This window comes from Hypanus sabinus, chromosome 2, assembly GCF_030144855.1.
Source record: "Hypanus sabinus isolate sHypSab1 chromosome 2, sHypSab1.hap1, whole genome shotgun sequence".
Taxonomy (NCBI): Eukaryota; Metazoa; Chordata; class Chondrichthyes; order Myliobatiformes; family Dasyatidae; genus Hypanus; species Hypanus sabinus.
In genome coordinates, this window is record NC_082707.1 from 115,871,827 (window position 1) to 115,885,462 (window position 13,636).

The following is a 13,636-nucleotide window of genomic DNA, read 5'->3' on the forward strand; positions in this document are numbered from 1 at the left end:
GAGTGGCAACAAGAAAGCCATGTGAGACTCTGGAGTCAGCTGGAAGGTTCTAAGGTCTGATGAAACCAAAATTGAGCTTTTTGGCTATCAGACTAAGCTGTGGGAATGCTTCACTGCAGCAGCCCCTGGAAGGCTTGTGAAGGTAGATGGTAAAATGACTGCAACAAAATACAGGGAAATCCTGATGCAGTCTCCAAGAGAAACTTGGGAGAAGATTTGTTTTCCAGCAAGACGAACTCCAAGCATAAAGCCAAAGTTACACCAGACTGGCTTAGAAACAACAAAGTTAATGTCCCGGAGTTCACAAGTCAGAGTCTGTCCTCAATCCAATTAAGGATTTGTGGTAGGACTTAAAGGGCTGTTCACTCATGATCCCCATACAATCTGACAGAGCTTGAGCAGTTTTGTAAAGAAGGATGGGGAAAAATTGCACCGTCCAGATGTGAAAAGCTGAGAAAGACCTATTCACACAGACTCAAAGCTGTAATTGCTGCCAAAAGTGCAGCTACTAAATACTGACTCGAAGGGGGTGAGTAATTATGCAATTATTTTGTGCTTAATACATTTAGACCAGTTTGTAGAAATCTTCTTTCACTTTGACATGTAAATGTCTTTTATATTGATCAGCATCAAAAAAGCCAAATTAAATCCACTGTGATTCAATGTCGTAAAATATGAAAACTTTTGGGGGGAGGGGCGGGGAAATACATTTTATAGGCACTGTAATCGCAAAGAAAGCTTGACAGTGCCTCTACTTCCTCAGCAGTCCATGGATATTTGGCATGTTATTAAAAACCCTGGCAAACTTCTACAGATGTGTGGTGGAAAATGTGCTGACTGGCTACATCACTGTCTGGTATGGGAACATCAATGCCTTTGAGTGGAAAATACTGCAAAAATAGCAGATTTGGCCCTATACACCTTGGGTAAAGCATCAAGCCCATCAAGTATGCTCTGCCATTCCATCATGGCCGATCCTGGATCCCATACAACCCCATACACCTGCCTTCTCATCACATCCTTTGATGCCCTGACCAATCAGGAAATGATCAGTTTCCTCTTTAAATATACGCACGGACTTGGCCTCCACCGCAGTCTGTGGCAGAGCATTCCACAGATTCACTAATCTCTGGCTTACAAAATTCCTCCTTACCTCTGTTCTAAAGGGTCGTCCCTCAATTTTGAGTCTGTGCTCCCTTGTTCTGGATATCCCACCATAGGAAACATCCTCCCCACATCCACCCAATCTAGTCCTTTTAACATGAGTGCTTCTGGGTGACAGTCATTAAGGCAGCTCATACTATTCAGTAAAGTAGGTTTTTGAAAATCCTAATTAGAGATATAAATTCTAAATAACATCAGTGAATAAAAACACAGCACTGGTCATAGTTCTCAGAAAAAAAGGGTTGAAAGTTGGAGAGAGTAACTTATTTGAAAGAAAGCAAGGGGGAATTTTAAAATTACTGAAATTTCATAACTATTAGACAATATTGTATCATTTTAAAAAACATAGTAAATACCTGTTGAATTTTCTTTGAAAAGTTTTTGTTGGACTTTTCTAGTAAGACTTCAAATTTGTTGCTACCTGTTTAAAGACAGGAAAATGAGAACACACCAATTAATTTTTCATAACATTCAAATACCCTACAACCAACAAGAATTTCTCAGCTTCCTAGATTAATAAGTAACATGGCCTGAAGCCTCCACTCAATTATGATCACAGAGTTGTACAAGTCAGAAATGAGTTCTTTACCCCACAATATCCATGGCAATCTTTCTTCCTCATTTACACTAGTTTACTTGGTTGCTCTAATACTGTATGTAACCTTTTATGTCACGTTATTTAAGTGACTACTAAATGACTATTCCTCCAAGAGGACGCCACGTTTGTCATGGTTTGAAGGCTTCTGTGCCTCAATGACACAGAGCTATCTTGGCTGGAGTCAGGACTTTGTGCTTTGGTTCTTTGTAGGGTCACCCATGCCAAACAGGTCAGATTAAATGTGGTCCACCAGTTCTCCACGTTCGGGGATTCAGCTCAGGGCTAACAACCCTGACCGGTAAGACAAAATTGTCATGGAAACAGCAATGAAGAATCCTCAACATCTGAGTGTGATGGTATTCCTGAGTTGCCATCTGGAACTTGCATTACTGATAGTAGTGAAAACCAATAGGAAGCTACTGACACGATGAAAGAATACCTGAACACCACTAGAGATGGAGGACCTTCATTGCTACCCTAAACGCCAGTGGCGTAACGGGTAGTAACACATGTATATTTTATCTAATTCCATCACCTCCTCTAGCAATGAGCTCAATGAGTGTTTAAAAAAGGTCCCCTCAAATCTTCTTTAAATCTACCTCCCCTTACCTAAAATCCAGGCCCTTTCTATTAATGTCCCTACCATTCCTTAATGACATAATTCACCTTGGCTCAAACCCAAAGCAAATATATTATCAAAGTACATATATGTTACCATATACTGCCTTGAAATTCATTTCTTACAGGAAAATAAAGAAATACAATAGAATTTGTGTAAAACTATGCATAAACAAAGACTGACAAACAACCAATGTGAGAAATAAGACAAAATGCAGAAATAAAAAATACATGAGTTGTAGTGTCCTTGAAAGTGAGTTTCTAGGATCAGAGTTAGGTTTAGCATCACTGGAATACGTCGTGAAATTTGTGGCTCTGTGGCAGCGGTACATTGCAATACATAATAAAACCTATAAATTACAATAAGTATATGTATGCAAACAGATTAAATAAATAATGCAAAACAAAAGTAAAAAGCTGATTCTTGAGTTTATTGTTCATGCAGAAATCAAATGGCAGAGGGGAAGAAGCTGCTCCTGAAACTTTGAGTGTGTCTTCAGGCTACTGCACCTCCTCCTTGATGGTGGCAATGAGAAGAGGGCAAGTCTTGGTGGGGGGTCCTTAATGGTGGATGCTGCTATTTTGAGGAACTGCCTTCTGAAGATATCTTCGATGCTGGGGAAGTTACCGCCCATGACGGAGCTGGCTGAGTTTACAACTTCAGCTTTTGCAATAGTCGCAGTGCCCCCCCCCCCATACTAGACGGTTATGCAATCAGTTCAGAGTTGTGTTGAGTGAAGTTATCCACGCCAGTTCAGGAGCCTGATGGCTGTCTGGTAAAAACTAGTGGGACCTAGTTCCTATGGTAGTAGGAGAACAGAGGATGACCTGGATGATGGGGACCCAAAAGAGCTAATAGCTTCCTAGTATTATGTATCATAATAGATAGCAACTTAGGAACACATGCATTATGCAAGGGAATGATGTTGAGGAATTTGGAATAATGCATCAGGGTTTGTTAACACGTCAAATTTCAGTTCCTAAGTGCAGTCAGCAGATCCTAGATACAACTAAAAACAGCATTCATGTGACACAAATTCCAATCCAAGAGAAATCAACTTGCCCAATTCCTTCTTGATCCTGTAGAGCAGAAGATGTCCTGGCTTGGTACCAACAAGAAGCCAATCCTCTAGGAGAGAAAAAAAATAGTGCAAGGTTATGTTAGTTGTTAAAGAGCTGAAGGACATAACAACCTGTTTCTCTATCAATTTGTAGAGAACTCCAGCTGCTCTGTTGCTACTGATATGGTGTCACAATACAGCATATTTGGCCTAGAGTACAATACAGCAAATATATACATCATATTGGTATATATCGCAGTCAGTACATAAACCATTTAAAAATATCAAAATTGTAAGGACAGAATCTAGAAATGTTTTATTATTACTTAAACACTACTGGGTCTAAAGCCTGGAAATCCTCATCCAACATCACTGGGAGGACTTTTACAGGAAAGATAGTTACAGTTCAAGAAAAGGATTTACAGATTCAATATTGTTTATTGTTATTTCCAATATACGAGTTTAAAGGAGAATGAAATAATTGTTACTCAGGATCCGATGCAGCACAAGAAAATTGAACACAATAAGATGAAGAACACAATAAATACAAGTACATAAGAAAGCTTATATACATAGATCATTTATATGTCCATAAAGCGAAGCAAGGCACTGGAATGACTGTACATAAGGTGATTGACAGCGGCAGTGGTTGGATATGGAGGGATGGGTTAGTGTGTGAAGGTGTTGATCAGCCTTACTGCTTGGTGAAAGTTACTGATTTTGAGTCTGGTGCCCTGGATGAGTGAAGTGCTTAAGATGTCTATGAAGTTGTCAGTGAGCTGGTGTGCATGGTCCGAGTACTTGGCCTGTCAAGTTGTCTGGTCAGGCCACCTTATGAGGGAATTGACTCTCCACAGAGTCCTTCTCATGTCTTCTGCTGTTGCAGACACAGGCTGCTCACCTGAAAGGGTACAGCGTTTGTGGCTGGCATTGTATTGCATGCCTAGAAGTGAGCATAAAAGTTGTTTTAATTAGAAATGGGCAACAAATCCTAGCTTTGGGAACAATGCTTTGAGAGAAAAACAAGGTCTATGTGTGGTACATCACCACCTCCAAGGCATAAACCATCTTGGCTACTGTGACAGATCTAAATTCTGGAATCCCCTATCAATGAGGTTGCAGCCATTCAACAAAGCAACTTACTACCCTTTCTAAAGGCAATACACCTGAGCCCATATAACTGCAATATTCAAATAAACAATTAAGCTATAGTTAAGATCTGAAGTTATTCAGTCCAATCTGTCTACATGAATCGAATGGCAAGGAAGTCTTTGATGACATTCCGATGATTCTTTGAACACAAGTGATGGAAATTCTTAAACAAAAGGATTAGGGTACAATCAAAGCTGAGAGGGGATTGGCACTTTAAGTTCAAGTTGAGTGTCACCTGACTGTACATATATACAACGTTCCTCTGGACCATGTTGTACCCACAAATTGTATAAACCAAACCTAAACCAAAATACAAGTTGATCACCCCTTTCCGAAATTCAAAATTCCGAAAACCTGCAAAATCTGAAACTTATTTTGAGCATTGACATGATGTCACAAATGAAAAATTTCACAAAGCACTGGGAAGGTTCCCAGCCGATGGACAAGTCTCTGCACAACACAGACTGTTCTGAGAAGTGACCTCACATATATAACAAACAGAAGTTAATAAAAAAAACAGGAAAAACACTGCATAAAGCAAAAGATGGTAATCTCTATCATGTACAGAAAGTGTGGATTTGTCAACTTCAGAGTGAACACATGCCGATTCACAGCATACTGATCATAAAATAAATAAAGATCTATCATGACAAAATGAGAATTGAAGGTAATTGTGAATATTCAGACGTTGCAGAAATTTAAGAAAAGGCATGGCATTTTTAAAGGTTTGTGGTGATAAAGAGTCTGCTGATCATGAGGCAGCAGAGAAATTCATTGAGTTTGCTGAGCTGATGAAAATCTAACACTCTGAACAACTGCATCAGTACATTTGTGTGATGAACGAGTGTAAGACAGACTGCTCACTGGTAACACAAATTCAGTCGGGATTGATGGCGAAGCCGAACAGCCACTGACTGTCCATATGGGCAACTGATAGCTTAGCTTTCTGATGGTTCAATGAACACATTGTTTCATGCACAAAATTATTAAAAATATTATAGAAAACTACCTTCAAGGTACATATATGTAAATGGATTTTGTGTTTAGACTTGGGTCCCATCTGCAAGGTATCACATTATATAGACTCAAATATTCCAAATTCAGAAAAAATACAAAATCCAAAACATTTCAAAGCCCAAGCATTTTGGATAAGAGGTTCTCAATGTGTATTACCATAAATAAGTTAATAAAATATAATTCAAGATGCATGTGAAGTGTACAGCACAGGTAAACAGTAAACTACTCACTGTCCTAGTGACAAGGCCTTGGTGGTGGCAGGGTATTCATTGGCCTCACAGCCTGAGAGGAGCAACTGTTACCCAGTCTGGCAGCCCTAGTCCTGAGGCTCCTGATGGTAGTGGGTCAAAGGGATTGTGGGATGAATGGTGGGGATCCTCAACATTGCTTCAGCCCCTTCATCTGCAACAGTCCCAGTAAATGTCACCAACAGGAGGCAGGATTCTGCTGATCCTCTCGGCCTCTGTTAGGTCCTGCAGCTTCCGTACCACACAATGATGCAGCCTGACAAGACACTTTTGATGGTGCTTCTGTAGACATTTGTTAAAATGGGGGTGGGAAGCCTTGCATGCCTCATTTTCCTCAGAAAACGTAGACGCTGCTGTGTCTTTTTGACTAATGAAGAGGTGTTGTGGGTGCTGATTAGATTGTCCATTATGTTCACATCAAGGAACTCTGTGCTCTTCACTCTCCCCACAGCACAGCCATTGATGTGCAATGGAATGTGGTGACCCATGCCTTCCTAAGGTCCACAATCATCTCTTTTGTCTTGTCCACATTGAGTCTGAGTGTTGTTCTCACACCACTTAACAAGCCTCTCTACCTTCTCTTTGTACGCCGACTCATCATTATCGTTGATGAGGTGAACTACTGTAGTACCTGATGATGGGGTTTGAGTGGATTTGACAGTGCAACTGTGAGTCAATAGCGGGCTGAGCACACAGCTCTGGAGAGCAGCAGTGCTCAGTGTGACGGGGTTTGAGATGTTGCTGCCAACTCGGACTGACTGGGGTCTTTCTGTCAATAAGTCCAAGATCCAGTTACAGAGAGGGATGTTGAGTCCCAACAAAGACAGGTTACCCACCATCCTTTGAGGGACGATCTTGTTATTCGCTGAGCTGATGAAGATAAAACATAATTTTCCTGGTGGGACAGGGCAGAGTGGACAGCATCATCAGTGGACTGGTTTGAACAGTAGGCAAACTGGAAAGCATCCACTGTATCTGGAAGGTGGGATTTTATACAACCATGAAAGAACGTCGTGACTGCTGAAGTCAGTGCTATTGGGTAATAATCATTTAGACCAGTTAGCATTGCTCTCTTGGCCACTGAATAACGGTGGGTGCCTTGAAGTCTCCAGAAACAATGGACTGCTTCAAAGAGATACTAAAGATGTCTGTTAAGATATCTATTAGTTGGGCACAGTCCCTCAGCAACTGACCAGGTATGTTGTCCAGGCCTGCAGGTTTCGGTGATAATCGTAGGTGTCCACCTCCCTGAATATGGTGCTTTCGAAGCAGTCCTGCAGCACTGAGGTGGCACCTTCTGGCCAGGCCCTGATCTCCTTGTGAACTAGTTTGACTCATTAAACCAGGAGTCTAAATGCAGGGATTAGTAAAACTTATATGTATCCGAGGCGAGGATGGGGTGGATGTGGAGTGGAGGTTGGGTACAGTTCTGTAGGTTCCACCAACGTTGGTATAAAGCAAGTCTAATATATTCTATCCTCTGGTTGAGAAGTTGTCATGCTACTAGAACTTCAGAAGGACTGTTTTTCATGTTGCCATGATTGAAGTCACCAGCAGCAAAGACACCATTGGAGTTTGAGGTCGCAGTTGGTGCCACAGACCTCCTGTAGCACTTCCCCAGCAATAGCGTTGGATGGGGGATAGGGGGAATGTGAACAGCAATAGTCACAATGGCAGTGAACTCTCTCAGTAAGTAGAAGGCCCTACACTACTCCGAGTAAACTTCTTTTTCCTTGATAGGACCTCTAGTGGGACAGGTTCCTACAAATCTAAAGTTTTATTTGACGAGGAATATACAATAATTATTTTCAATAATTCACACATACCGTACCAACAACTTTAGCCAATTGCCGAAAAAATCCTGTTCTTGTGCTGAGCACTATTTTGTACACAAAGCTTAGCAGATGTTGTGACTTTGGTCGAGAAGATTTTTGTCATAAACAAGAGGAACTGTAATAAATGCATGGAGACTAAGTGGGACCACTGCACAACTACTTCAACAACTCGTCTATAGGCCTCTTCAAACTCAGCATGCCCAACTGTGAGAGGGTCTGTGGATCCCACTTAGGACAGATCAGCCAGCTGAAAGGCCAAAAAATGGTGAATCATGTTTTCACGGACTTCAAGGACCTGCCTAAGGAGATATTTCTGTCAAGGCATTGAAATAAACCTCTCTGCCTTATAAAATGTGCAAAGCAGCTTAAAGGACTTGCTGGAACCTGGGCCTTCATTTAATGTCTCAACCTAAAGCAGCAGATCACCTCCAATATTCTTCTGAAGTATAATTTTTTCAATTTATGTCTAGATTCTTGAACCTATTACCTTGGGACTCAGCGTAGTAAAAAAAGTTTAAGGTATTTCTACATATTTCTTACATTTTTTGTTAAGGTATATATATTCTCCTTGCTCTCAAATGGCTAGAAATTGCTGTCCCAGTTTTCCAACCCAAAAATTACCACCCACAGTTTCCCATCGCCCACACTAGGCTAGAGTCAGGAGAGAAACCTCATGAACCCAAAGATACACAGCAGCAGGGCCTCCAATACATCAATGAGGAGATGAAGCTCCCAAAACATTCTTGATTGCTTTTAAAATTAAAGCCCAATGCCCATATTCAATGGCTATAAAGCAGAGGGGTCCTTAATGGTTTGTTTGAAATGCCTTTGATACTTAAGCAGTTATTACAAGGAATAATTAAAATGGAATTAAAATAGGTTTTATTACTGTCACATGCACCAACAGTGAAAAGCTTGATGATTTGATTGTATATTATCAATATACTATCCTGCCAAAGGGTCTTGGCCTAAAATGTCGATGGTACTTTTTTCCATAGATGCTGCCTGGCTTGCTGAATTCCTCCAGGATTTTGTGTGTGTTGCTTGAATTTACAGCATCTGCAGATTTTCTCTCGTCTATTATGATCATTTGAAACAACTGCACACTGAATGAAATTTTGGTTCAGAGTCCTGCTGGAGATGCATATTCCAGATTGGGTGGTGGATCTATTTCAGTTGAATGTAAATAATGTTGGCACCACATTGCAAAAATTGACTGGCACAGTGACATAACAACTCAAGCAAAATTCAAACTCAGCAAGCAAAATTTTTTGGATAACTAGTGATATTCAAAATAAATTTTCACAATTCTGGGAGAAAGCAAAGTTGTTTTTAATTGGATTTCCCTCCTTTTATCTAGTTGAATGTGGTTTTAGTCAAGTATTTCAGCTGATAGCAAAAGCTCACAACCATCTTGATGTTGTGAAAAAAGATCTTCAATTATCTTTAACCAAGTGCAACCAGACATTCAAAAACTTGCTAGTTTGCATCAGCTGCAAGTATCTTACTAAATATCCAAAATAACAATATAAGGTGCTTTTTTGGAAGAATTGTATACAGTATATAAATGTGCTATTCAGAACTTTGATTTAGTTTTCATACACAACTGTAACATTATGTTTAACATTATTATAACCTGCTAAAACATAAATATTGACTATGTTAAAATAGTTGGTACAGTTGACCAAAAAAAAACTTTAAAAACTAATGGAGACTACGGAGGGTGGGGGCCACAGAGGTAAATGAGAGTCAGAAGACAGCCACAAGCAGAAGGTGGTTGAGAACCACTTGTCTAAAGGGATCGCTAGAATCAGAATCAGGTTTATTATCACCGGCATGTGACATGAAATTTGATAACTCAGCAGCAGCAGTTCAATGCAATACATAACCTTGCAGAGAGAGAAAAGAAATAACAAAATAAAACATAATAAATAAGTAAATCAATTATGTATATTGAACAGATTTTAAAGAATGTGCAAAAACAGAAATACTGTATATTAAAAAAAAGTGAAGTACAGTCGGCCCAATTTATCTGCGAGTTCCGCATGTGCAAATTCAACCAACCACAAAGCGGGAAAACCCAGAAGTGCTCTTCCAGCACTTGTTCGAGCATTATTCGCCTCGCGTCTCATTCGTTCGCTACTTGTTCCTGTGAAAAAAATGACTCCTAAAAAGCAATTACATGGTCAAAGCAATGGGATGGTTGACTGGCTATGTAAAGTGCTACAGCTTCAAGAATGTAAAGATCACAGGAGAATCGGCATCGGCTAATGCCGAGGCTGTAGCAGCGTTCCCAGAGGAGCTCAAGAAACTCATAGAAGAGAAAGGCTACCTTGCAAGATTTGTTTGATGATACAAAGACAGAGCTTCCTATAACAATGTTTCTAACTAAAACATCTGCAATTCTGAAGTCTCGACGTTCAACGCTTGAAGAACCTCAGCCCTCAACCTCCACAGTTCCTGACTTAGTATTATTGAGCCTCCTCCAAAGTGTCCTTATTCCCTAAACAAGACAGTGTAACAACTACTGTACAGGTATTACAAGTTTCACTCTTTGTTTGGTCAATGTTCGTCTCGCAGTTTTTTTCCCTGTCAATATTCCCTAACCAAGACAGTGTAACAACGATTTACATAGCATTTCCATTGTATTAGGTGTTATAAGTAATCTAGAGATGATTTGAAGTATATGGGAGGATGAGCATAGGTTATATACAAATACTACTCCATTTTGAACTTTGGACTTCAACATCCGTGTTTTTTGGTATCCGTGGGAGGTCCTGGAACCAATCCCTCACGGATAAGGAGGGCCAACTGTAGTGTCCAAAACTTCAATGTCCATTTAGGAATTGATGGCAGAGGGGAAGAAGCCATTTCTGTGTCACTGAGTGTGTGTCTTCAGACTTCTGTAACTCCTACCTGATGGTAACAGTGAGAAAAGGGCATGCCCTGGGTGCTGGAGGTCCTTAATAATAGACGCTGCCTTTCTGAGACACTACTCCCTAAAGATGTCCTGGGGACTTTCTAGGCTAGTACCCAAGATGGAGCTGACTAGATTTACAACCCTCTGCAGTTTCTTTTGGTCCTGTGCAGGATCCCTACATACCATACAGTGATGCGGCCTGTCAGAATGCTCACCACGGTACATTTATAGAAGTTCTTGTGTGTATTTGTTGACATGCACATATCACCAAGTTGTTTCAATGACTCGGTTGTTTTATCCAACATCCTAGCCCACACAAGTAGTACTGATCCAGAAAAAAACACAGTATTTAACCACAAATCCTGGTTCACTTTTCATTAGTTTCTATAGAAGTACACAATGAAAAATAGCTGAGAGAACCACTGAGAATTATTTTAAAGCATAAGATTTTAAAGTCCCAGTTTAAAGTGTATATGATGCTATTGGAACACAGCAGGATGACAGGAAAGAATATAGCAACAATTAAGCTGTCCTTGGGTACGTTCTACCATTCGGTTAAATCTTAGCTAATCTTCATCTCTATTTTTTATCCTGACTGCTTAACACAAACCAACAACATGTAACAAAATCAGTCATATTTGTTTTAATTTCTTAGCCTCCATAAGATTTTGGAAAAGACAGATCCAAATCTCCATGTTCTTTCTGCAGAAAATGTATTTCTTGTCTTGCTGACCCCCTCTACTTACATAGCTGTTGTTAGTTCTAGACTTCCCAGAGAGGAATAGTATCTTACGCCATTGTCTTTAATCAACTTGAACCTCAATAATATCATCTCTTCACCTTCTGTATCTGAGGAAGTAAACAAGTCCATACCACCTGTCCTCAAAATCTAAGCTTTCAGCCTTGATATCACATAATTCTAGGTGGTGGGGTGGAGATACATCTCTACCAAAAGCACACATTCCCTCTGCTAGCCTCCAGGACACCCTTGGGCAAGGTGTTGACATGATCAGGGTCATGTGAAGCTGTAGGAGCAGGTAATGGATGCTTGTATGAACAGCTGGTACATATCACAAGTCCTGATTATACAACCACTGACATCAGGCAGACAATCTCAGAAGAGTATTGATAATGCCTGGGGTCACCTGTTACATGAAGTCACTGCCCAGAAGAAAGGAATGGCAAATCACTTTTGTAGAACTATTTGCCAAGAACAATCATAATCACCCACATACCATACAGCTCATTATGACGATTATAGAATTGAAATTGATCTGTGACATACTCAACACCTTCACTCCACAGCTCTTTCCCTTTCAAACACTCTTTCTTTCACTCAGATCCTACGTACGTCTCTGTATGCTGTGAAAAGAGTTAGAGGTTTGCTATACCAGCTCTGGGAGTGAGGAATTTCAAGTGTAGGTTAGAACTGAAGAAGCTGGTTTATAGTACTTGGAACAGAGGCAGCTGAGAGGAGATTTGGAAGAGGTGTACAAGGTCATGATGGTATAGACAGGATACATTGAAATGATCTTTTGGTGTTAGTGGATAGTTTGAGAACCAAATAACTGAAACAAAGCACTAGAAAATACATTATCATGTTTTTAAAAAGACACAGAACGGTTGTGATCTTGAATTCACTGACTGTTAAGGTAGGGACACTGAGTACAGGACACGTCAGAAAATATATCAGACAAGGAAACTATGGAAGAACAGGAATAAATAAAACAATTCTACAAGCAAACATAGATGGGCCAAGCAGATTCAAAGGAACTGTGCCAAAGGTGGGCAACTACAGTAGACAAGGGTGATGCCACCAGCCTTTTCTCACAGCTAGCATGTGTTGGTGTGCGGGAATATCATTATGCCTTCATTAAAGAAGAAACCGTGCTCCAAAAGTGAAAAGACAGCATGTTGTTTTAAATTGAAAACTGGCCAAACCCGGGAGGAAGAATTAGTTGAACCCATCTCAAGTCCCACAGATTTTAGTTTGGTTACTTTGATGATGTCATCATCAGGCGACACAAACGTTGTTCTCTGCGTACCGCTCTTCCCCCACCACCGGAGTCGATATTTTAACTACGTAAATGGTGTTTATTTTAACGGTAGTACCGTCTTGCCTCAATCCACCAATTTCTAACACCCCGTCTAGGATCCCTGACAACCCCTGCTCCTCCTGTCAGTCTCACCCCACTGGCGAAAGAGCTCCCCGGCCCAGCACCTTACCCCAGGCCGCCATGCAATCGATCTGCAGCGGCAGCTTCTCCAGAATCGGCACCGGTTCGTACGCATCGTGCATCCTGGCGGTGGGTACGGCCCAGCCGGCTGCCCAAAACAAACTCCCGGGGCTCGGGCCCGCGCACGTCCTCCGAACGCCGGCGCGCGCGCTTGCGTGCCTGCGCACGACAGTCCCGTGACCAACGTCACGTGCGCCGCCCTCGTTCCGCCCCGCAGCCTCCCGCAAGTCTGCGCATGCGCTAACGGGGCCGCGGCAAGATGTAGTCGTTTTGCCGAGCTGACCGTGTAGGTACGTTAATGGACACCCGGCTGCCGTGGAATAAGATTCTAGAGAAGTGTTCTTGAAAGGCCCTTCGTGGGTTCAGGTGCTTAGTAAATGTGATCAGGGTGCGATTAGGTCATCTACTTGCACCCTGACTGTGGGAGACCTCCAACCTACGGATAACCACATCTGCACCGAGCTGCAACTCCTCACGGAACTCAAGCTGCAGTACAGGAGAATGAGGAGGTAATAGATAGGGGCTACAGGGAGGTATTCAGCCCTAGGTTGCAGAAGACAGGTAACTGACCATCAGGAGGAAAAAAAAGGTGAAGAGTAGCTCTGAGCCATTGCCCTCAGTAATAAAAGTAGCATTTTGGAAACCATTGAGGAGACCACCTACCGGGGGGGGGGGGGGGGGGGGGGGGGGAAGCCACAGCAACCCGGACTCCAGCACCAAGTCTGGTGTTGTGGCTCAGAAGAAGAGATGCGAAAAGGACTGCAGCAATGACTGGAGATTCTATAG

General features: G+C 41.5%; 1 protein-coding gene across 1 annotated transcript in view; it reads right to left on the reverse strand.

Annotated features, from left to right (window-relative positions):
• vps39 (VPS39 subunit of HOPS complex) overlaps positions 1–13,007 on the reverse strand; it is a 113,743-nt gene extending 100,736 nt beyond the window's left edge. Inside the window, exons 1-3 of the mRNA XM_059952985.1 lie at positions 12,840–13,007; positions 3,444–3,509; positions 1,521–1,585 (exon numbers count right to left, since the gene is read on the reverse strand). Of these exons, the coding sequence (XP_059808968.1) occupies positions 1,521–1,585; positions 3,444–3,509; positions 12,840–12,912 (204 nt within the window). The 5' untranslated portion in view covers positions 12,913–13,007. The remainder of the gene's footprint in view (positions 1–1,520; positions 1,586–3,443; positions 3,510–12,839) is intronic.
• Positions 13,008–13,636: the final 629 nt, after the last annotated feature.